This window comes from Natrix helvetica (assembly GCF_964273705.1).
Source record: "Natrix helvetica genome assembly, chromosome: 4".
Taxonomy (NCBI): Eukaryota; Metazoa; Chordata; class Lepidosauria; order Squamata; family Natricidae; genus Natrix; species Natrix helvetica.
The window spans coordinates 47,064,674-47,087,674 of NC_138550.1; the positions used below are offsets into that span (position 1 = coordinate 47,064,674).

The 23,001-nt window shown below is 38.9% G+C and overlaps 1 protein-coding gene across 1 annotated transcript; it reads right to left on the reverse strand.

The window, feature by feature from the left end:
• Positions 1-2,297: 2,297 nt before the first annotated feature.
• Positions 2,298-9,738, reverse strand: HSPA13 (heat shock protein family A (Hsp70) member 13). The gene is made up of 5 exons (XM_081952183.1): positions 9,486-9,738; positions 8,231-8,571; positions 5,792-6,005; positions 5,299-5,466; positions 2,298-4,670 (listed from the first exon to the last, which is right to left on the reverse strand). Exons 1-5 carry the CDS (start codon positions 9,508-9,510, stop codon positions 4,009-4,011), a joined length of 1,410 nt encoding a protein of 469 aa, XP_081808309.1. The 5' UTR covers positions 9,511-9,738; the 3' UTR covers positions 2,298-4,008.
• Between the last annotated feature and the right edge of the window lie 13,263 nt (positions 9,739-23,001).

Sequence of the window (23,001 nt, forward strand, 5' to 3'; positions counted from 1 at the left end):
TTCAGCTCCCATAACATAGCCTTGAGCAAAGACAAGACTCAACAAATATTAACACCATGCCAAAAGTTCTTTCAGGACAAAACTATGGTAAATAATTCCTTTCTTCAATAACCAAGGAAGTAACCAATAAAATATAAACAGAGGATTTAAAACGTGTTCTATCAAATCTACGTTATTATGCTTTGTTACCCCAAATGGTTCTTGATCCTTTCCTCAAGGTACGTGTCTCGGAGAGGCTAGGCCATGATATAGCAAAATGCCATAAATACTATAAAGTATTTTATTGTGGTAATACAAAAAGAACATTTTATAAATGCAGTCTCTTTTATAAGTTATAATTTGCCATGCAGAAAAATTGTTTCACATTGGTTTGCAAACCAGCCATTCATTTATGTGTGTCACAGTCCAGAAGGAAATATAGTACAAAAGATAGCAAGATACATATTGGTCAAACCAAGAGTTAGGCTTCAAATGAAAGCATGAAAATGAATACCAGTCTTTTATTAACACATATTTAATTGTACGGAAAGTAGTGAGAGCGATTTCAGTACATATTATTTTTTAACAGAAAGGCAAATGGCTTCAAAAAGAAAATCATTAATATTGTTAGCGTTTGTTGTAAAAAAAAGAAAGCTCATGAGTTGTGTGATGATATAACAACGCACGAAGTACATTTATATTTTTGCATAAAAATTCTTATCTCTCAAATGATTTTTTTTATACGTAGCTCATGCATTACTACATCAATATAGTAGCTCATAGCTCAGTTTATGAACACCTGCTCCAGGAATCTAATAGTGATAGAAATACTTTGCATACTTTGGTATGATATATAAGAAGGTATAATTGCATCTGTGTGCAATGCTCTCTCTCTCAGATTGCACAGATGCAATTCTAAATTAGGCAAACCAGAAATAATTTATACCTATTTGCTGAAGAAATTTCAGGGGTTTTTCTCCCTAAATTGTTACTATAAAGCAAAAGTTTTAGTTTAACTTCAGGTATATTTATTCTTTTAAATATATATTTTTACAACTAAATTTCATAAACTTTTATTCTACAGAGTTTATTTTCTTTCGTACAATAATTACTGTTCTTAGCACACATTCAAATTTTTAAAAAGGATCAAAATGCTGCCTTGGCAATTGTTTTTTTTGGTAGAAAGTGTTATCCTGACCACAGCAATATATGGAAGCATTGCTACTGGTTTAGAAACAACAGGATGTGGTCTTGTGTTCATAGGACTATGAAAGGCTAGTACTGTATATGTTCTCTTCTCATTGGGGGGAGGGGGAGGGAAGCAATTCAGAACTTTATTATTTATACATGTTTAAATCTCCACTTCAAGAAGTTACAATTTTCCCCGATACCCTCAAAGAATGTTGAACATAGCTTGTTTAATTTGACTTTCTTCCTGTTGCTTAATTCTTAAATTCCTTCTGAAATAACTGAAAATATGCTAAATATTGCACATTCTGCAAGATACTTTAGAATCATGAAGAGTATTTTTTATGAAACTGATGATATCCATAAACCTAGAACTCAAGGCTTAAATCACAAACTGCCTTTGAAGGACTGTTCCATTTGAAAAGGAATGTTTTACCAAATAGAAAATTGATGATTAATTTTAATTTAATTTAATTTTTAGACTTCTAGACCGCCCCCTCTCCCCGAAGGGGAGTTTAAAGCACTCTAAATGAGTTTAAAGCACTCTAAAACCAACTACCCAAACCACTAGTACTGGTAACACATTTGCTGCTCTTGTTGATATCAATATAATTGGCAATGCCTACATAAAGACTATGAAACAGTTCCTAAAATACCTTTATCCAGACAGGATAGATCCTCATTATCCTTGAAGACTATATTTTTTTCCAAGAATCAGAAAATCACTTCTTGCAATCAACACCAGCAAAATCCTCTGAACTGTAACAAATTTTGCTATCAAAATACTCAAATGGTGCCAACTGAAAGTCATTGATTGATAAATGTAAAAAATAACTTCCTCAGTTACATTGATGCAGTGGTGTATTAACCATTAAGCAGACTAAGCACATGCTTAGGGCACCAGGTCCAAGGGGACACCACAAAGTTGAGAAAGAAAGAAAAAAACCAATGAAGAATTGTACATTATGTACAAAGGAGGGAGGCAGCAAGATTTGTCAGTGTTTAGGACACCAGTGAGCTTTAATCCACCATTGCATTGATACATTTACTGACTATCATGATCAGAAAAATTGTTTATGTCATAAATCGGATAAAATCACGCTTATTTAATAATATAAAGTACACAGAGGTATTTTTTATTTTTTATTTATGAATTTATAAACTGCTTCAGTCACATTTATAATGCAACGGTTCTTATGATTTATTTTTTGACATTTAAGTATTTGAAAATAGTTCCATGTCTTTTAATTTTTGAACCTGGACATCAAAACAAGATGTATACTTCAATATTTATGACAATATCAGCAGCCTGAAAATACCAGCATTTTATTGGAAGAATGGAGTGTTAACAATTATTTGTTTGTCTTCACTATTCTCTGTAACAGCATTGGCTAATCTTGGTCCTTCAAAATGCGTTCTATGGAATGGTTAAAAAGCTTCACCCTGCATTGGATTAGCAGTAAAACCTTAACATGTGGACAGTTTATGTGTATTATTATTATCATTATGCAGTAATATGAAAAATGTTCCAACTTCAAAACATCTTCAGCGTTAAATGCCCCATTAAATTTTTTTGAAACTTCCTGTTTTCCAGAAGTGTTCTAATGCCATTTTAACCATAGTGGAAATTCTAAACCCCACTATATTTTTAACGGTTAAAAATCGGCTGCTTGGAGGTCAAATTTTCAATATGCTTGAAACAGTATTAGAACACTACACAAGTCAAGATAACTTATCTCCAGGTTAAATTGCTTCAGTTTAAAGTATTTTGCACAGATATAATTTTAACTTACCTGAAACTGAATGGACTATTAGGGAAAATTAATGAATTTACTTCATTGTGATGTAACACTACATTTTCACATAGACTTGAATGAAAGTTTTGTATGAATCCATGGGACATTCATATGTTGCTAATCCATAAACTAACTGTGATCTGCTTGAATTGTGAATTATTGGAGAAAGCTAATTTCAAACAGTGGTTATGAAGAAGATGTTTCAGTATGCCATAATTAGGATTAACCATAATTTAGGGTTAAGGCGTAACACTAAACTGCAATAAATTGAAAACGGAAGCAATTAACTTTAATCTCCTGATGGCCTTATTGAAGAAAAGGGGAGCATATGAACCCAAGGCTCATTTTTATAACACTACTCAATAGTTTTGTATTATATCAAAAAGGGCCATTCTGTCATATAATCAGCAATAGTTAACTAGTGCCAACTTCTATATAGGAAGTAATCGTGTACAATGCCTCTTATAAGATTGCCTCTTATTAAATCAGCTATTAAGAATGGTAGCTCCCCAAAGTTTATGGTGTTAATTAACACAGACACAGAATTGACAGTATCTAAAACATAGTCGGGATTGAACACAATGTTAAGAAAAGTGCTTTTAAATGCCATATAAAAGGAACTTCACTGATATATATTAATACTGCTTCATGTCAGGCCAGGCCCAATCAATACAAACTCCTGAGAAATATCAGGATAGAATATCAACACTATTGTCATCATTACTCTCAAATTCTTTTGTTCCTTATTCAAGTAATGAAGTCATGAGGTTCGGTTCATTATTAAAGCAGGACAATATGATAAAAGTTTCAGAAATGAAGCTTCTGATCATTGGCTTTCTTTAAATAATGAGCTCACAGTTCTCCTAACTCAAGCAGAAATGAAATATTTTTTAAATCCAATTTCTGAGACTTCCAATCTCTTCAATGATGGGGAGGAACTAATGTACACTGGAAGTCCAGCATCATGCAAATAGAATTTAGTTGAACAAATGGAATCCTGCTTTGTTGATAGTATTAAAAAATAATAATGCAAGAACACTGAAGTTCAATTGAAATTTGTCTTCCGTAGATGCCTGTTTGGGATTTCCACAGCACTAACTTGAAGAGGCCAAGATCCCCCAACAATTCCTGCTTGGATTGCCACTCCTGTTACAACAGCGAGGTCTGGATCAACAGAAGTGTTAGGTTTCTTTCCAAAGAATTCTGTAATAATTTTACGTATTTTTGGAATTCGGGTGGAACCACCAACTAATACAATCTCATCTACTTCTGTCTTGTGTAGATGTCCTTCTTTCAGTACCTGTGCAATGGGCACAAGGATTTTCTCAAAAAGGTCGTCATTTAACGTCTCAAACAGTTTTTGAGAAATTTCTGTTTCAAAGCTAATTATTTTCCATGTGCCACCAAGAGATTTTGAAAAGCTATCCTTCCTGTGCTCTTTCATTTCAGTATCTGAAGAATTATTTTCATGTATGTTATCCTTTTGCAAATCTTCATGCTGGTCTTTCTTCTCCAGCATAGTAAGAGAAATTTGGATTGTTGAAGAAGTATGAACTGTCAAATTTAATTTGACAGATTCTACAGCCTGCCTGAGTCGATGTATTTCTTCTTTTCTAGAGGGTAGAGAGCCATACGTATCATGGATTTCATTATAGAGGTATTGCATCAACCGTTGATTGAAGTCCTGCCCTCCAAGTTTGTTGTTCCCTAAAAGACAAAATCTCTATATATCAGATAATTGATAGGGCAATAGATATAGTTTGAATAGCATTTAACACTTGGACATGAGTAAGATGTTTCAGTAGAATAGAGCATGTGTTACATCTATCATGGGCTAAATAACACTATTTTTGCTAACCTAGTCTGAAAAGAAATTATTTAGTTGAACCTGTAATAGGCCATCAATCACAGCTAGTAGTCCATATTTGATAAGATACAATGGCAAACTGCAAATATATTACAACAAAATGATATATAAGCTATAATATATATTTAACTATAAACTGTTAACCTTATTTGCGTGAATAAATTATGGTAACTGTAGTACCACTGACAGAATTTGTGTGGTTAATTTCACATATCTTGCTAAGTTTGAAACACCAGAGCAACTGATTGACACAATACATAAAACAAATAAAAAAACTAGCATAATTATTGCAAAGTCTCTTATGTGTTTTATGTCTTTTCACATATGATGACAAGAAATACTGGATGGAAGAAGCATGTTGCCTGCATTCAGTCATTATTCATACATGAACTGTAATGTAGAAAGATACAAGTGCTAATTTAAAACAACTGTTGCATATAATTAATTAATATAAAAGCATTTCCTTACCTGCCATAGCTCGAGTGAGGAACATTCCTCCTTGTTTATTTAGCAGGGAAACATCTAAGGTTCCTCCACCCAGGTCTACTACCAGTACATTGGATACATCAGCCTTGTGAAGGCCATATGCCAATGCTGCAGCAGTGGGCTCATTAATTACCCGCAAAATTTCCAGACCTACAAAGATAAAAATGTATTTTCATTTTCCAACATTATTTCATATAGTCAACAAAATATATGTTCAAGCATAAACCGTATCTTTTTTGTCAAATATGAAACTATGAGAATTTAAGCAAAAACTTAATATGTCTAGTTATGGAACTCTTTCCACAAATTAATAAGCATTTAAAATAGAGAATATTCTATTTTGCAATTACGGTGATTCATTTTAATCATTTGTGGTTTCAAATTCTGCAAATAAAACCTATGGTTCCATTGCTGCTCCAGTTTAGGTCCCTTTGAAAACTGAGTTTAAGAAAAGTGTGAAAAGCTTGTGCATCACCTGCAAGGCTAGCTGCCTTGATTGTGTAGTTGCGCTGTCTTTCATCAAACTCAGCTGGTACTGAAATAACTGCTTTGGAAACCGGCACTCCAAGAAAATCCTCTGACATCCTTTTCAATTTCAAAAGAAGCTGAGAACTAATATATTCTGGTGTTACCCTAATAGTCTCATTGGTTACAACAGAAAATTCAGCAGTTCCTTTATTGTTAAGAATCTGAGAGAGGGAAGAGGAGCAAAAACAAGAAACATGTTATCTAACATAAGCCTAGGTTGCATATTGAGCTGTACAGTATTTATTTTATTTATCCATAATTTGTTTCTGCTATGTGGAAAATAAACTATGGTTTATTTCTGGCAAAAAATGTAATTGGGTTAATACAATGTTCAGCACTTGCTTGCATTATGTTCTCCAAAGCTCAACTACTCTTGATCAAACTGTATGTTTCAACAAATTCCCAAGTAAAATGAAACTAACACCACCTTTGCTTGCTGGGTATAAACACAACTTCTGTAAGGTTGAATGAATACTAGTTATTACCAGTTGTTTACAGATTCAAAATAAGAAAACAATGATTTTCACAAGTGCAGATCATTAGGGAATTCTTTACGGGAAGTCCTCAGCTTACAACCATTTGTTTAGTGACTATTCGAAGTTATAACAGCACTGAAAAAAGTGACTTATAAGAATTTTTTATTGTTATTTCTGCCAAAAAAAACCTGCTAAAAATGAGGGATCTTCTATGTTTTCTGAACTTGGTTTTTTTCTTGCAGACATTTCATTACCCAAACTAGATAACGTCATCATGATACCCGATATGCACTGATGATGTTACCTAGCTTGGGTAATGAAACGTTTGCAAGAAAACAGAAAACACCAAGGACCCCTCATTTCAACCCTGAGCTACAAATATTCTCTTTTACTGTTAAAAGTATTAACTAAAAGGTTCTCTAAATAGCTGCACTTTCTATATTTATTAAAATCTTAAAACAACTGCATATTAATAGAAATATGTTCAAATTTGCAGAAATACTTTCTATGTAGATTTTCTGTCAGATTTTTTTAAAAAAATGTGTATCTGTGTGCCTTTGAGTCAGTTTGGACTCATGGTAACTGCCTTGACTAGTCCCTGCAGTTCTTGGCAAGATTTTAGAAAGCAGTCTGCCATTGCCTTGTTTCTAGGATTGGCCCAAGGTCTCCCAGATGGCTTTGTGCCTAAGGCTTGATTAGAATTCATGGTCTCTCAGTTTTTTTAGCAAGTGCCTTAACCACTACACCAAACCATCTCTGTTTTCTTAGGGATTATTCTGACCAGGCTGCCTAAATTTTGCATACAACTGTATCCACCAAATCTATATCTTAATGTTCTCTTTATCATTTGTATCTTTCTTGTATTAATGCCTCTTTCTTGCCATTCTGCAGAGCAAAAGTAAAGAGCAGCTAAGAAAGGCGGGACTTTTGAATCTAGGATTTTCATTCTCCTTAGCATCAGATTTTTCACACAAATATACTCTGAGCAGAAGATATAAGTAAAAAATTCAATTGCAAATGCCAAACCACATAATTGCCTCCCTAGAAGTATAAGAAAATGCACATTTCATAAGTGGAAAACTAGTGTTATATTGTAAGAAAAGCATAAGAAAAATATGTCTTATTAAATAAACTACCTACCACAAACCAAGAACTTCACATTACACAGGAAAATATCTTAACATCCCTCCCTCAAAATAATAAAAACAAAAAACCCCATAGAACACAGAAGAGCAGCACATTTCATTAAAAAGAATTAAGCTGTCACACATAATCTATTTCCCCCCTGAAAAATACTCACATGCAAATAAAAACTCTTCCCCAAATACTCCTGAACATATAAGTAAGGACAATGCATTTACAAACTTAAAAGTAAAATCATCCCTTATAATTGCTAAGATACCCGAGTTACTAACTGGAAAAGAGAGGAAAAACAAATAAGGATCTGGTTGAACATGACTTGAGGACTTAGTGCATTTAGAGTCAACAAATCCTAATTTAATGTTGACTGGAACCTTGCCAAAAGTTGTCAAGGAAAACAATCCTAAACTTACAAGGAAATGAATATGATCAAAAGCACAAAGTTTATTCCTTGTAAGCAAACCTACCTCTGCACTTTTAAATAGCATTCACTTCAAGAAGTGTCTGAAGTGGTCTTCCATTATTTACAACCAGAGATGTAATTACAGTGTACAATGTAATCCATATTAAACACACGTTCAATGCAATTGATAATTGAATTAAAACTTAACAAAAACATTAAGTTTCAGTAACAGTAAAATATTTCATAAAGCAGCTGGACATGAAAATCTTCTTAAGATCTTAAGCATTTCAGTACCTCCCCGTTTTCAACAAGAAAATGATTATTTGAAATTATTGATAACCATTAGTAAATAAAATATTAACTTTACCTTAAATGGATATCTGCTGCTTTCACTTAAAAGTTCCTCTATAGTGAAGATCTTTCCTATAAATCTCTTGGCATCATAAACAGTATTCTGTGGATTTGCATCTGCTAATTCTAGTGCATCATATCCCACACACACATCATTCTCAGTAAATGACACTATGCTTGGAATGCTATTGTGTCCATTTTCATCTGGAATAACTTTCACCTGTCCTTTACCAGGAAGAAACACTCCAACCGAACAATATGTGGTACCAAGGTCAATCCCTATTACTTTTGGCGTGGGCATAGGTAAATACTGTTGGGCTAGATATCCAGCTAGTAAAAGGGTCAAAATAGCAGAACCTAAAAAAAAAAGAGAGAGGGTGGAATGGGTGGGGAGAGAGTGATTAAAATCAGCTAATTCATTCCAATATAAATAAATATATCTTGTTTCTTCAATAGAACACAGAGTCTTGTAAATGTATTATTGCCTTTTATTATTAACCTCTTCTCTCCTTTATCCAAAGTACAGCACTTCTTGTTTGGAAAGCTATAAATTTCTTTTGCATTTATAATGAGCATTTCACAAGAAGCTTCCTGAATTATACATCGGATTTCTACTATTAGAAAGTACACATTTGAATACTAACATTTTGAAACTATGTTAGGGATTTTAGAAACGGTTTTATATATTTAGCCATACGAATTAAATATTCTTGTAATTTCTTGAATAAGGTTCGTCTGTGTCAGAGGACAGAACACAAACAAACACAAATTCCTAAACATTATATTGGGGGGGGGGGGGGGAGGAAGAAAGCGCAAGGTGTTTTGCTTCCTCTATTCCCAGATTAACAAATGTTCTTTTTTTCCTGTGGCTTTGTCGATTTCCACTAAGATAAATGCAGAGAAAAATCCGCAAGTAATACATTTTGACACCTCTCCCTGCATTTATTTTAGTTTAAACCTCAGAGCACATTACAAGTACCTCTTTTCCCAACTTGATCTTTCATTTCCTTTCGCGTTCACAAGCAGAACATGATGGTGATCGTTCGGCTGTCATCTGAAAGCTATTCGTGTCTACCAATGAAACATCTAATCAGCTACCATGACTAATGGTGGCAGAGACAGTTTGTTTGGCACATCCTGAACATACGATCCTAAACAGTGGGTTTCAATTCAAGGACCAGACTTCGGCTATCTCCCTAGGAGGGAAATTATTATATTCACCGAAGGGAACGACGTACTAGATAAAAGCTTTCCAGTTAACAGGCACTTACCCAACACCGTCATTTCCCCGGCCATTTCTAACGATCTTGCACTGGCGCGTCCTACAAGGACCGGCTGCTACTCCGCTATCCGACTTCCGGGATCATTTATCGCTTTGCTGACTGTACCTTAGTTTCTTGTGAACAGCTTAGAAAAACCCTCGCGTCGTGCGGGTCATGATGGGAAGTGTAGTCTCATTCACCTAAGACTCCGATAGTTTGTTAATAAAGGAAACTACGATACCCAAGCAGCAACACGCAGATTACCATGGCGCTTCTTGCGTGAAAGGCGCTCTCCAAGCACGTCAGCGTTCTCCACGCAGGGTCTGATGGGACGGGAAGGAAGTTTCCCGGTGATGTAGCGTGAATTGGGCAGGTGTTTTGTAACGCGTTTCCTGTTTCTGGTTTCTTTGCACTGATATTTTCGGGATTTGGTGAAATCTTGGTAGTTACTGTTCTTTCTAATGGTTGTAGCATTCCTTCTCACCATTTCTTAAGCATTAGCGTACGTATTAAAGCTTTGCGATATAAAATTACATTGTGCCTCCGCTAACGGTTTGTATAAATGTGTTATCGTCTCCGGAAAGCGTTCAGGGCTGGACTTTGGAAATCTGGATGTAAAATAATTCCAATGGTGAAAAGTAATTACATGCGTATCTTACGTCTGCTGCCTTTTTTTTTTTTTTTTTTGCAAAATACATTTTGTACATTGCTTCTGTCTCATTTAGAATAGAATTCTTTATTGGCCAAGTGTGATTCGACACCCAAGGAATGTGCATATGCTCTCAGTGTACATAAAGAAAAGTAAAATACATTAATCAAGAATCATAAGATATAACAGTGATAGTCATAGTTACTAATAAGCAATCAAATCGTACTAGGAAACAAATGAAACAATATAAATTTGAAAGATACAAGCAACATGGTTATAGTCATAAGTGGGAAGAGATAGGTACCGTGTTTCCCCGAAAATAAGACAGGGTCTTATTTTCTTTTGACCCCCCCGAAAGAAGTGCTTGGCCTTATTTTGGGAGAGGTCTGTTATTTCTGAGGTGCAGGAGGTGGCAATCGTGGTTACCTCATGGCTGCTGCTGTGTTGCAACATTTCCAGGAAGGGCTTATTTTGGGGGGAGGGCTTATTTTAGCACATGCGCACAAAGGCTTGATTGGGCTTACCGTGTTTCCCCGAAAATAAGACAGGGGCTTATTTTCTTTTGCCCCATGAAATATGGCCTTGGGCTTATTATAGGGGAGGGCTTATTATTTCTGGGGCAGGTGAGAAGCAAGGCGCGCCTTTTACCTTTCCAGCTCCGTCGCGTTCCTCGCCATTGTGCTCAGCGAAGTGGATGGTAAAAAAAAAAAAACTTCTCACGAGTTCAATCAAACATCTTGAAATCGCGAGAAGGGTTTTTTTTACCAGGGGCTTCCCTGAATACAATGGCAAGGAACGCGACGGAGCTGGAAAGGTAAGAGGCACGCCTCACGGCCCAACACCACCCACCTCGCCCCAATGGTAAAGGCAGCCTGCCTGGTTCCCTTCCCCGCCATCCCTTTAACGAGGGGTGGCAGGTGGGGGGGGAGAAGCGAGGCATGCCTCTTAACTTTCCAGCTCCGTTCTGTTCCTCGCCCTTTCGCCGATTGAATCCCCTTGTAAAAAAAGCCTCATGAGTTAAACTCGCAACATTTTTTTTACAAGGGGATTCAATGAGCGAAAGGGTGAGGAACGCGACGGAGCTGTCAGTCTCTGGTAGTGCTAGGACACACGTCTCACTTCTCCCCCCCACCTCTCCCCCCTCACTAAAGGGACGGCGGGAGAGGGAACCAGGCAGGCTGCCTTTACTGTTGGGGTGAGGTGGGTGGTGTTGGGCTGCGATGCGCACCTCTTTCCAGCTTCATCGCGTTCCTTGCCCTTTCGCCCATTGAATCCCCTTGTAAACAAAATCTCATTAGTTCAACTCGCGAGGTTTTCCTACAAGGGGATTCAATGGGCGAAAGGGCGAGGAACGCAATGAAGCTGGAAAGAGGTGCGCATCGCAGCCCAACACCGCCCACCTCGCCCCAATGATAAAGGCAGCCTGGCTGGTTCCCTCTCCTGCCGTCCCTTTAGTGAGGGGGGAGAGGTGGTGGGGGGGAGAAGCGAGACGCGTGTCCTAGTGCTACCAGAGACTGACAGCTCTGTTGCGTTCCTCGCCCTTTCGCTCATTGAATCCCCTTGTAAAAAAAGATCTCGCGAGTTGAACTAATGAGATTTTTTTACAAGGGGATTCAATCGGCGAAAGGGCGAGGAACACGACGGAGCTGGAAAGGTAGGAGGCGTGCCTCGCTTCTCCCCCCCACCCCACCTGCCGCCCCTCGTTAAAGGGACAGCGGGGAAAGGAACCAGGCAGGCTGCCTTTACCATTGGGGCAAAGTGGGCGGTGTTGGGCCGCGGGGCGTGCCTCTTACCTTTCTAGCTTTGTTGCATTCCTCGACATATTCAGGGGAGCCCCTGGTTAAAAAAAAACACCTCGCGATTTCAAGATGTTTGATTGAACTCGTGAGAAGTTTTCTTTTCACCAGCCGCTTCCCTGAGCACAATGGCGAGGAACGCGAGGAAGGGAACCAGGCAGGCTGCCTTTGCCATTGGGGTGGGCGGTGTTTTTTTGCATGAGAAGGAACAGGCAGGAGGGGGTGATCACATTGCTGGCCTGCCGCTGTTTTTGCGGAGAGCCCTCTTTTTGCCCAGGAAGCTGTACCGGTAGGTGGTACAGTGTTAATGGCGGGGACTGGGGGCGGGCTTATTTTCAGGGGAGGGCGTATTATGGCGCATGCTCTGAAAAGCCCGATTGGGCTTATTAGCAGGGCGTGACTTATTTTCGGGGGAACACGGTATTATCCGGGGAGGTCTTATTTTCAGGGAAACGGTACTAGGAAGGATGAGAAGCATTATAGTAATACTGTCTTAGTAAATAATTCGACAGTGTTGTGGGAATTAATTGTTTAGCAGAGTGATGGCATTCGGGAAAAAGCTGTCCTTGTGTCCAGTTGTTCTGGTGTGCAGTGCCCTATCGCGTTGTTTTGATGGTAGAAGTTGAAACAATTTATGTCTAGGATGTGAGGGCCCCTTGATTGAGATACTTGAGGTACTTATCTAACTAGATAATATTGATGTTAAGCATCTTCTTCTACCTCTTTATTAAATTGCACAATTGATCAATAGAAATGTTGAAGAATATAGGACTCAGAACTGAAATGTGGCTTTCCCTAATCAATAGGTTTGGTTAGTTGCAAGAGTAGTGATAAATATGCTCGTAAGCCACTTGTTTTGTCATCAAGCCCAAACTTAGTGTGCTAATCAAAATGCCATGAGATATGTTACCATAGGTTTGCTAAAGCAAGATATAATTTTTCTACAATAATATATCTGAATAAATTAAACACAGCTTTTGCAATCTATTATGAGGTGTGATGCTGACTTCCATCTTACATGACTTCAAAAACAGGTTGGACAAATTCATGGAAGTCACGGTGCTAGCAATCTGGATACCTGCCACAGTCCAAACTTAGGCAGAACTTTTAGAAGGGAAGAGCCCTGTTTACCTATAGCTAAACACACAGCAACTATTACATATTTAAGGCTTGATAGAGCTTTAGACTAGCAATTTAGAAACAAATGACAAATCCAAGAAAAAGATGAGAGACAAAATGAGGTGAAAGTGGAATTCAAAGCACAGTACAAGAAGGCAACTTGGCATAGCTGAGGTTTGAAAAATGGTCGTCTTAGGGGGGGTTGAGCCAATAAGTAATCCACGCTGAGCTACCTAGATGTCCAGTTGAGATACATTGCTCATTAGAGTCTATTCTTCTGCCCATCTGCTTTTGTTCTTAAAGCACCCCTCTTACTTAGATGGTGAGTGAACTTCAGAGTCTATCAGGCAGGCAGGAATGCAGTGAGCAGGGCAGGGGTCTTAAGTATTTGCTTGATCTGTTTCAGTCAGGCTGGAGTTACTAATTTGACTGTGCTAGAATTGTCCCCTCTTAAATAATTATAGCTTTACTAACTCCTTCACATCGGAAGAGCCATAACACCATAATTACCTCATTTTTTATGGTAATTTTTTACTGGAATAATGTGTTTGCTCTTGAAGAAAATGTACTGATTTTAGATAATCACTACATTGTTTAAAATTTATTATATTAATTTCTTAAGGATTTGCCCTAAAATCCTCCAATGTATTTACACCAAGTTGACTAGTCTATAGTCTACTGCATTTTCTCTCCCCACCCCCATTTTTAAAGTGGGGATAGCATGTATTCTCAATTCATTTTTTAAAATTTTACCCATTATCCAGAATTCTTCAAAGATAGCACATAACAGTGTTATCAACAATCAGCAAGTTATTTTAGTACCTTGGGATGAAAATGTTCTGTTCTGAATATCCCTATAGACACAAATAAGCTTTCCTGGGACATCTTTTTATCAGGATCACACTTCAGTCATGCTCCTTCACTTGCTCTTCACAATTGTTTCTTGGAATAGTACTCTTACTGCAGAACATTAAGCCAAATGAGGGATGAGCAGTTCTGCTTTTTCTGAGTTAATGGTTTATTGAGCAGGTAATACATTCATTGGTTTCCTCTCTTTTATTTTAAGCAAACAAGAAAGATGTCAATTTAACAAGCCATTTAGAGAAAACGATCTGTTAACTCCAAATACCTGTTAATTAAAAATTACATCAGTTGTAGAAATTTATGCCAGCTTTGTAATTATATAATTGATGTTTTATAATTGATGTTTTATATTTCTTGATTTATACCTAAGTGTTTCTCAGAAAATAAGACCGAGTCTTATTTCCTTTTAGACTTGAAAATGAGCACTTGGGCTTATTTTCGAGGAGGTCTTACTTTTTTTGAGGTGCAGCAACCCAGACTCGGTGAGCTGGACGTGCCATGGATGCACCATCACCACCTGGGAGGAGAAGAACACACCGGAGCCCAAATGCTGAGCCTCGCCGGACTCAGAAGCCAGGGATCCTGCAGGCATCCTGGGCACATAAAGGCTGCAAAAATCCCAGGGCTGTTTGCAATTCGAGTGAGCCATGCGCAGAAGCGGCAGCACCGCCTTGAGGTTTGTCTTGTCGGAGCAGCCGGTTGGAGCAGGACTCTGCAAGGCTTGTTGTGGCATTGCACTCATGAATGGCAGCGAGCTTATCACACCAGTGCAGCTGGCATTCTGCTATGAGCGGCTGCGCTGGTGTGTCCAAACTCACGGTAGTGCCGCCGCTCACACACGCAACAGCACAGCAATCCTTGCAGGGTCCTGCTAGAAGAGGCTGCATCAATGTGACAAACCTCACGGCAATGCCACTGCTTGCACATGCAACTCTACAAGAAGCTTTGCAGGGTCCAGGGATACGCCGAAGGTTCGGATTGGAGCCTTTTTTGTAAATGGCAGGAAAATGGGGAGGGGAATTTTCCTGCCTATCATCCTTCCCTCAGGCTGTGCTGAGCCCTCCCCATTTTCCTGCCTTTCGTGAAAATGGCTCCACTCTGAGCCTTCAGTGTATCCCAGGATTGCAACGCTGAAGGCTCCATTCCAAACCTTCAGTGTTGCAATCCTGGGATAGGCTGAAGGCTTAGAATGCCTCTGCTTCAGTGCAGAATGACTTTCGCCTGTCTCTTTCTGGGTTCAGAGCTTCTGCCTGTTGGGCCACTTCCCGAAGCAGGCAGCTCCGCAGCCAGCTGCTTTGCTTTTTCCTGTTTTTTTCTCATGGTGGCAGCAGCAGCAGCTGTAGGCAGAGGCATGGGGGAGGCAGAGAGTACCCCAATGCATCGGCCCCTTCATCCCACTGTCTCTTGGCTTGCCTGAAGCTGCACCAAACAATCACCAGCACGGTGTGTCTGGATTGCCTGCTTCCCCCATGCTGGTGCCAGTGCCACCGCAGAAGCCTCCCGTGAGCCTCCCAAAAAGGGAAAAAGCAAAGCAGCTGACCGTGGAGCTGCCAGCTTTGGGGAAGCGGCCCAACAAGCAGAAGCTCTGCGCCCAGAAAGCGAAGGGCAAAAGTGATATATCTGCTGCCCCAAGGGGCAGCGGGCTGCAATTTCAGCAGGACAATTTCTCCACCATGCCTGTCCTGCCACTCATGCTGGCCACACCCATCCCCCCAGCTTATTTTCAGGGTAGGGGTAATATTAATCCACCCCACCCCCAAAATTAGGGTTGGACATTATTGGGGTGGGTTGTGCTTTCGGAGAAACGTGGTATTATACTTAATATATTTGGACATCAGTAAGGCATTTGACAAAGAAAACCACAACCTATTTAGGATAGACAGCATCACTACCAGATGGATTTGTAACAGGCTGACAACTCACACTCAAAAGTGTTGTCCTCAATGGGGAAGGGTGCCCAAAGATTCTATCCTAGGTCCACTACTCATCAGATTTGCAGATGGCTCCAAGCTAGGGGAAATAGGCGATACTTTAGTAGATAGGCCGAAGGATCTTGATATTTTTGAACACTGGTTGAATAATAATAAACAATGCAATTCAGTGGTGAGAAGAGTAAGGCTTTACACTTAGGCAAGACAAACCAAATGCACAGGTATAAGTAACTCCTGGTTCAACAGCAGTAACTATTAAAAGGATCTGGGAGTCCTAATGGACAGCCACTTAAGTATGAGCCAGCAGTGTGCTGCAGCTGCCAAAAAAGCCCATGCAATCCTAAATTGCATCAACAAGAATAGCATGAGGATCACATGAATTATTAGTACTGTAATAATATACTGTGCTGATGAGACCACATTTGGAACACTGCATCCAGTTCTGGCCACCATGACACACAAAAATGTTGAGATTTTTGAAAGAATACAGAGAAGAGCAACAAAAATGATTAAGGGTCAGGAGGCAAAAATGTACAATGAACTGTTGCAAAACTGGATGGATCTAGTCTAACAAAGAGAAGGACTAGGGCTGACATAGTAGCAATCTGCCAATATTTGAGAGAAGAGGGAGGTAATAATTCTCCAAAACACCTGAAACTAAAAGAAGAATAACAGATAGAAACTTATGAAAGAGTGATCCAACCGAGAACTAAGGAAAAATTTCCTGACAGAACAATTAACCAGTGGAACCGCTTGCCTTCAGGATTTATGGGTGTCCATCACTGGAGGTTTTTAGGAAGACATTGGGTAGTCATTTGTCAGGAATAGTATAGGGCAGGGCAGTCAAATTCCCTGCGCATGGACCGGAAGTGTCACATGCTGGCCCCGCCCACACCTGGTTTAGCGAAGGGGGAAAAAGTCCTGATACATCACATGATGCCACTGTGACGATGTGAGTTTGACACCCCTGGTATAGGATCTCCTGCTTGGGCAGGAGGTTAGACTAGGAGGCTTCCAAGATCTCTTCCACCTCTGTTACCTCTGTGTTTTGTATTCTATCTCTTAGATATGCAAAATATATTCCTGTAAGAGAAACTTTTTATTGCTTTATTAGTTGCCAAATTATATATTTAGTGTTACAAATTATTTGTCTTGTGGATGGGTGTGTTGGAGGGGGAGGTAATTCCAAGCCAATATATTCTCTTGAAAACAGCAAGAAAGAAAACATCAATTTTCCTAAATTGTTTTGTCTAAGATTCCACTATTATTCCTTAATCAGAAACAGTCTTGATTGGAAAAATTCAACACTACCATATATTGGCTGGTATAAGGTGTTATATGGCAAAATTAGGCGATATACTGTAAGCACCCAATGGATGTGGTTAAATTAAGGGTCACAGCAGCGTTAGTTAACATAGTCCCATTATACAGAAAAAAATAAAGCAGCTGTTATATTTATTTTCCACTAGATGTCAGAATGTTGCTAGACATTGAGGTACATTATGTGCTTTAATAATTTAGAGAGCAGATTTCTAATATGAGGTCTCATCATTTTCTAATTATCTATTTAATCCTCTAAATGTAGCAAATTCACTGCCTCTGAAATACCTTTAGAACTTGTGTGTAGTGCAGCACATTCTTTCACTTTCAAACATAATTTCTATTATCTTTCAAATGATGAACAGCTTTCTTTTTAATGTTAGTGACCAGCAAAAAATCAGCTTCATTAATGCAGTGCCTTCTGGTGGTCACTGTAATTGAAAACCACAAAGAATATACCCTGTAAAAGAGAATGAGAGTGGAAGTCATGTAATCTTCCATGTCATGAAGGCGTAATATAATCTCTGTGCCCTGAGACCTTAAAGAAAGGTGGATTGTACAGGTAATCCTCAAGTTATGATCACTCTGTGTGACCACTCAATATTATGAGGACGCTGAACAAGAGAGACTTAGGACCAGTCTGTGAAGTTGTGGCCATTATAGTCACCTGATAGTGATCCAGGTGCTTGGATGCCAGTCACATGATTATGACATTGCAGTGAGCTGTGGTCATGCACAATTGCCATTGTCCTCTTCCTGCTGGCTCCCCGCAAGCAAGTCTTATTGGGAAACCATAAGATGGTTGCAAGTTACTTTCATATGTCACTCCTTCTGCTTTTTCTCCTGAGGAACCCAACTACGGAGGTCACCATCCAAGGGATCTGGTATGTTGTAGCAACCCACTGACTCACAACATGTACTGTCTGCAGCACCTCCCACCTGCCCCAGCTCCATAATGCATGGCTGCCCTCACCAGCTACAAATGCTCCATAACTGCGCCATAGTTCTTGCTGGCCTGCCTGCAGTCCTTGCTGGCCTATGTGCACTCCAAAGTGCCTGCCTACAGTTGTACTTGCCTACAGCAGACTAGAATCAGTAAGAATCAGTAAGATAATAATATAAAAGCAGAAAAAACTGAACATAAACCTGTAATATCTAGCAATGCTTAAAATAACAAGGTACAAAAATGTTAAGTGAAAGTGTTAATCACAAGAGTACAGTTTAGCTTCTGGACTACATTAAAATGACTGACGATTATTAGCAAATAGTATCGGGACTCAAGATTTTCTAGATAGCAGTTAAGAAAACTAACAATTTTAAAATAAATCATCAAGGCATGTTGTTTAACTAAAGGCGTCTATTGTGCATGAACAGGCAATTTCATTTTTCCTGCCTCTCTATATAATAGTGAAAGAAACGTTAATCAAATCAATCAAAAGAAGTAGTTTAATCAAAGTACAATGATAATAACCAATAATTCCATCAGTGTCAAACTGTAAGTAGAGCCAATCAAATGGAGGGATTTGTTTGCATATGCCTATAAAAAGATTTGTAACACCATTTCTTCTCCAGGCTTTGCCATCTGGCCTCTAGTGCTGAAATTAGTCAGTAAAAACATTTTGCTTCAATGTAATGCCGTTTTGGTCTCTGATTTAATATGACTCCTTGGGGGAGAGGAATTTTTCGCTACAACTTCTACCACCTCTTGTAGATGAGAGAGGTTTCTCTTTTATGCCTGATGAGTCACAAATAGAAGCAGTTGTGTGCTTGCTCCTGATGATCTCTATAAATAAAACCACCACAGAGTAGAGCTACTAATGAGTCTCAGGATAAATTTGCCATTAAACCATTGGAACTTTGTTCAAGAACATTAAAAACTGTTATGTTTCATGAACTTGTATAGTAAATTCAGCTAAATTACATTATAAATTCATTTTTTCCTCCAAAACAGTAGCAATGTATTAACAACTATCATTAAAAAGTGGCTCTAATTTAGCAGGAGTGCTTTAAAACTATAGTGCCAATTCCTGGGATCTAGGTTTCAGAGAAGAAATGATGAACACTATCTCTAGTTCTGTCTAGCTATTGGCTTGCAATCCAAGTAATAGTGAAAAATGTGTTCTTTAACGACCTAGAAAATTTTCTCCCTTTAGTTCTTCCCTACAGTCCTTTGTTTGTCTATACTTTGCTATATCCTTTTCCTTTCCTTTCTCATGTATATGGTTCCCCTCCTTATTTATAATTCCTTATATACTTTATAAATGCCTTGTACTAAACCACTAAACTCATTGGAGTCCTTATGATGAGCTCGGCCTGGTAGATCCTAGAACCATGATGGTGAACCTATTGCACATGTGCCACAGGTGACACGCAGCCCCGTCTCTGTTGGCATGCAAGCCATCGCCCAAGTTCAGCTCTGCAACACATGCGCAAGCCCCTCCTACCGGTCAGCTGGTGCGCACCTCCTGCCGGCCACCTGGTTGTCGAGTCACTGTCACACATATGCATGGGGCAGGCTGCAAGCAGGTGGCATGCACACATGTATGTGGGGGTGCATGTAGGGGGTGGGGTGCATGCATGAGGGCCATGTGTGCATTGCATTTTGGGGGTTCAGGCATGCTCGTGCTTTGTCACTCTGCCCAGAAAAGGTTAGCCATCACTGTCCTAGAATCTACTTAATAGGTAGGCATTTGATAGTATTCTAAACACCTTCCAACTGAAGAAATCAAAGCACTTTTTTACACGAGAAGTATTTCTGATGTAAAGGCAAAAACATTTTTTCTCTCTTTAAAAAATAGCAATTCCAGCTTTTGTATTTCTAATTTATAGTTTAAAAGGTTAGAGAACTTGCAGAAACTAACCCTTCAACAATAAAAACCAATCAGCTGGTTCAGGTCTAAGAAAATATATGCATTGGTAATAACTGTCATGCAATATATCAAGATTGCATCTTGTAGCAAATGGCCCAATTTAATTTGGTTTGTATGTTAGATAGCCTTGAAAGTTTGATCTAATTTCAGCTATATATTTTCTACTTTTTTAAACAAACCACTGGCTTTCAGCTTTACCTCTTAATCTATAATGTGAGGGTACCGAACTACCTTGCCGAATATAGCTGGATATGGTGATCACATTTATCTATATACTACTAAAACTCTTGTGCCTATTTGATTGTTTGTAACCTTCAATTAGGCAAAATGATATATCACAGGGCAACATATTTTGAACCAACATACCTCATATGGTCTAATTTACAGAACCTATTCAAAATTTGAGACCCATGTTTCCTATGGGATTGAAATTAGGCAAGTGTATGGGCTATTCTGCCGCACTGGCATGAGATTGTCATTACAGATGCTCTCCACCAACTTTCCACAAGGTAAGTCAATGGGGAAGCTAGCAAGAAGTTGGAAATCTCTGAACAGCATGCAAGTAGTTACTGCCGCTGGGTGAGGAGGTTGTGTGAGAGGCTCTTTGCGTGCTAGGGTGAGCACCACATGGAACAGGGAGGGTGTCTGAGGTGCTGCACGGGTTAGGGAGGGCGTGCGGGGGTGCGTAAAAGTGCACAAGAAGCACTGTGCAAGTTGAGTCGGGTATGAGGGGGTGCCTAAGAGGTTCAGTGCACATTAGGGAGTGTGAGAGAGATACCATAAGCATCAGGGAGTATGCATGAGAGATGCAGCATGGGTTGGGAGGATGCGAGGGGATTTGGATGTGCGGGGGAGGGGGGCGCATAGTGAAGGCCAAAGAGGGTATGCAGGGATATTACAGAAATATATCTGAAACAATAATCCAATGGGTCACAGGTTGTCCAGTATAATGTATCACCAAGGTTTATGTTGAAACATTTTTTTACTACTTTTGCACATCACTGGACCTGCTTTAAAACAGCATCTACTAATTTATTTCATGAATTAGCATATTGTCCATACTTTTTACTCATTGCTTACTGAAGAAATAATTGGGATTGTAGATTCATGCTTAACATTAAGCCACTGAGAGCACCAATGTGAATGAAACATATTAAGTCGGTGTTTAACATTGAGGTCCTTGATACTGCCAGGCTATTATCTTAACAGGATGTAAAGTGGTGTGTAGATATGTGTGCATATACCCACATTCTATACTGATCATGCATGTCATCAAACATACTCTATGTATTATATACCTAACCCCCTAATTTTTAAAAAAATACTTTTTTCTTCCAAAAATCTGGAAATAGAAAATAGAGGTAGAAATTACCTATTTTTTTTCTTGTGTTATTTTTTTTTTTTTGCCAGTCTTCATGTATCTGCAGTAGGGGTGGGTTCCTGCCAGTTCCAACCTCTTTATAGAAGAGGTTCCATAAATCTACTGTGCCAGCTCCCTCTCCCCACCCGTCTGCACCACGCTTGCCCCGCCCGCCACTCACTGATTGGCTGGCTCACCAATCGCCCCACCCGCTTCTAAGAGTCCTATCTAAACTTTAAAGTCTTAAAGCTGTCAAGTTTGGACACCCCTGGGGTTTTTTTCTAAAGTGTTAGGGGTACAAGGGTCTTGTAACTTGACAGCTTTAAGACTTGCACACTTCAATGCCAGAGTTCCTGAGCCAACATGACTGGAGGAGGAATTCTGGGAGTTGAAGTCCACAAGTCTTAAAGCTGTCAAGTTTGAACACCCCTGGGGTTTTTTTCTCTAAAGGGTTAAGGGTGCAAGGGTCTTGTAACTTGACAGCTTTAAGACTTGTGTGCTTCAAATGCCAGAGTTTCTGAGCCAACATTTTGGTTCCTAAGCAAGAGCGTTGTTAAGTGAGCTTCACCACATTTTACAAGTTGGTCACGCTCACCCAGTCACATGACTGCCAAGCCACTCCTATTCGGTCACATGGCCGGCAAGCCACTCCCACAAAGCAGGCCACACCTACAGAAGAGGTTCTAAATTTTTTTGAAGCCCACCACTGATCTGCAAACACTATACAACTGATTACCATTGGAATCCTGATTAGTAGACTTGGCCACAAGTGTTTTTGATGGGTTCCAAATAATATCTAGTTGTTATGTGTTTATGCATTTAAAGCATTTCTAAGCGCATCCAACTCAAACAATGTGATTCTTGATGTTGTACAATAAAAGAATAATAATAGTTTGACTATATACTAAAAAAGAACAAACCAGTATATACTTGCAAACCAAACGGGATAACTAAAGAACCAAATAGAGATTCCATTCAACTGACTCAAATGCCTGAATCAAGTCTTAATGGTTTTTCTAAAAGCAAGCAGAGTTGGGGACGCCATCATTTTAGAGCATATGGGCAGCTATTTAAAAAGTCATGCTACTGGAAGTCAGTGATCTTCTCTTCTGCAACAAATTCTAACTTCTACAATTTGCATATCCTACGAAGAAGTCTTGGGAATTGGAAAGAACAATCTTAATGGTAAAATTGGACTCTTATTTTAGGTCCTCTAACTAATTGTTTTTGATTCCAGAAAATCATAGCCTTCATTCCCCAAGGAATAATTGGTATCCAACTTAGAAGGGTAGTGAAACAAAATGATTTAAAGTACCTCAATGCAAAGTATTTGTTTATGCTGTTATCTGTTTACAATCATCATCATCATCTGGATCATGATGGAAAATTAATGTGATCCCAAGTGACCTTTAGATCTTAGTTGCAAGACAGAAAATTCAGTATATTAGTCCTTTTCAGATTTTGTCGGTAAGATTTCAGAAAGTTAAAAGTTTTTTGCCTGAGGTTAGAAGAAATAACACTTGCCTATTTTTAATAGCAGGAATCTATTGTTGTACAAATAGCTTCATCAACTATTTAAATAAACTTCTGTTATTAATATACAGGAAAAAAGTATG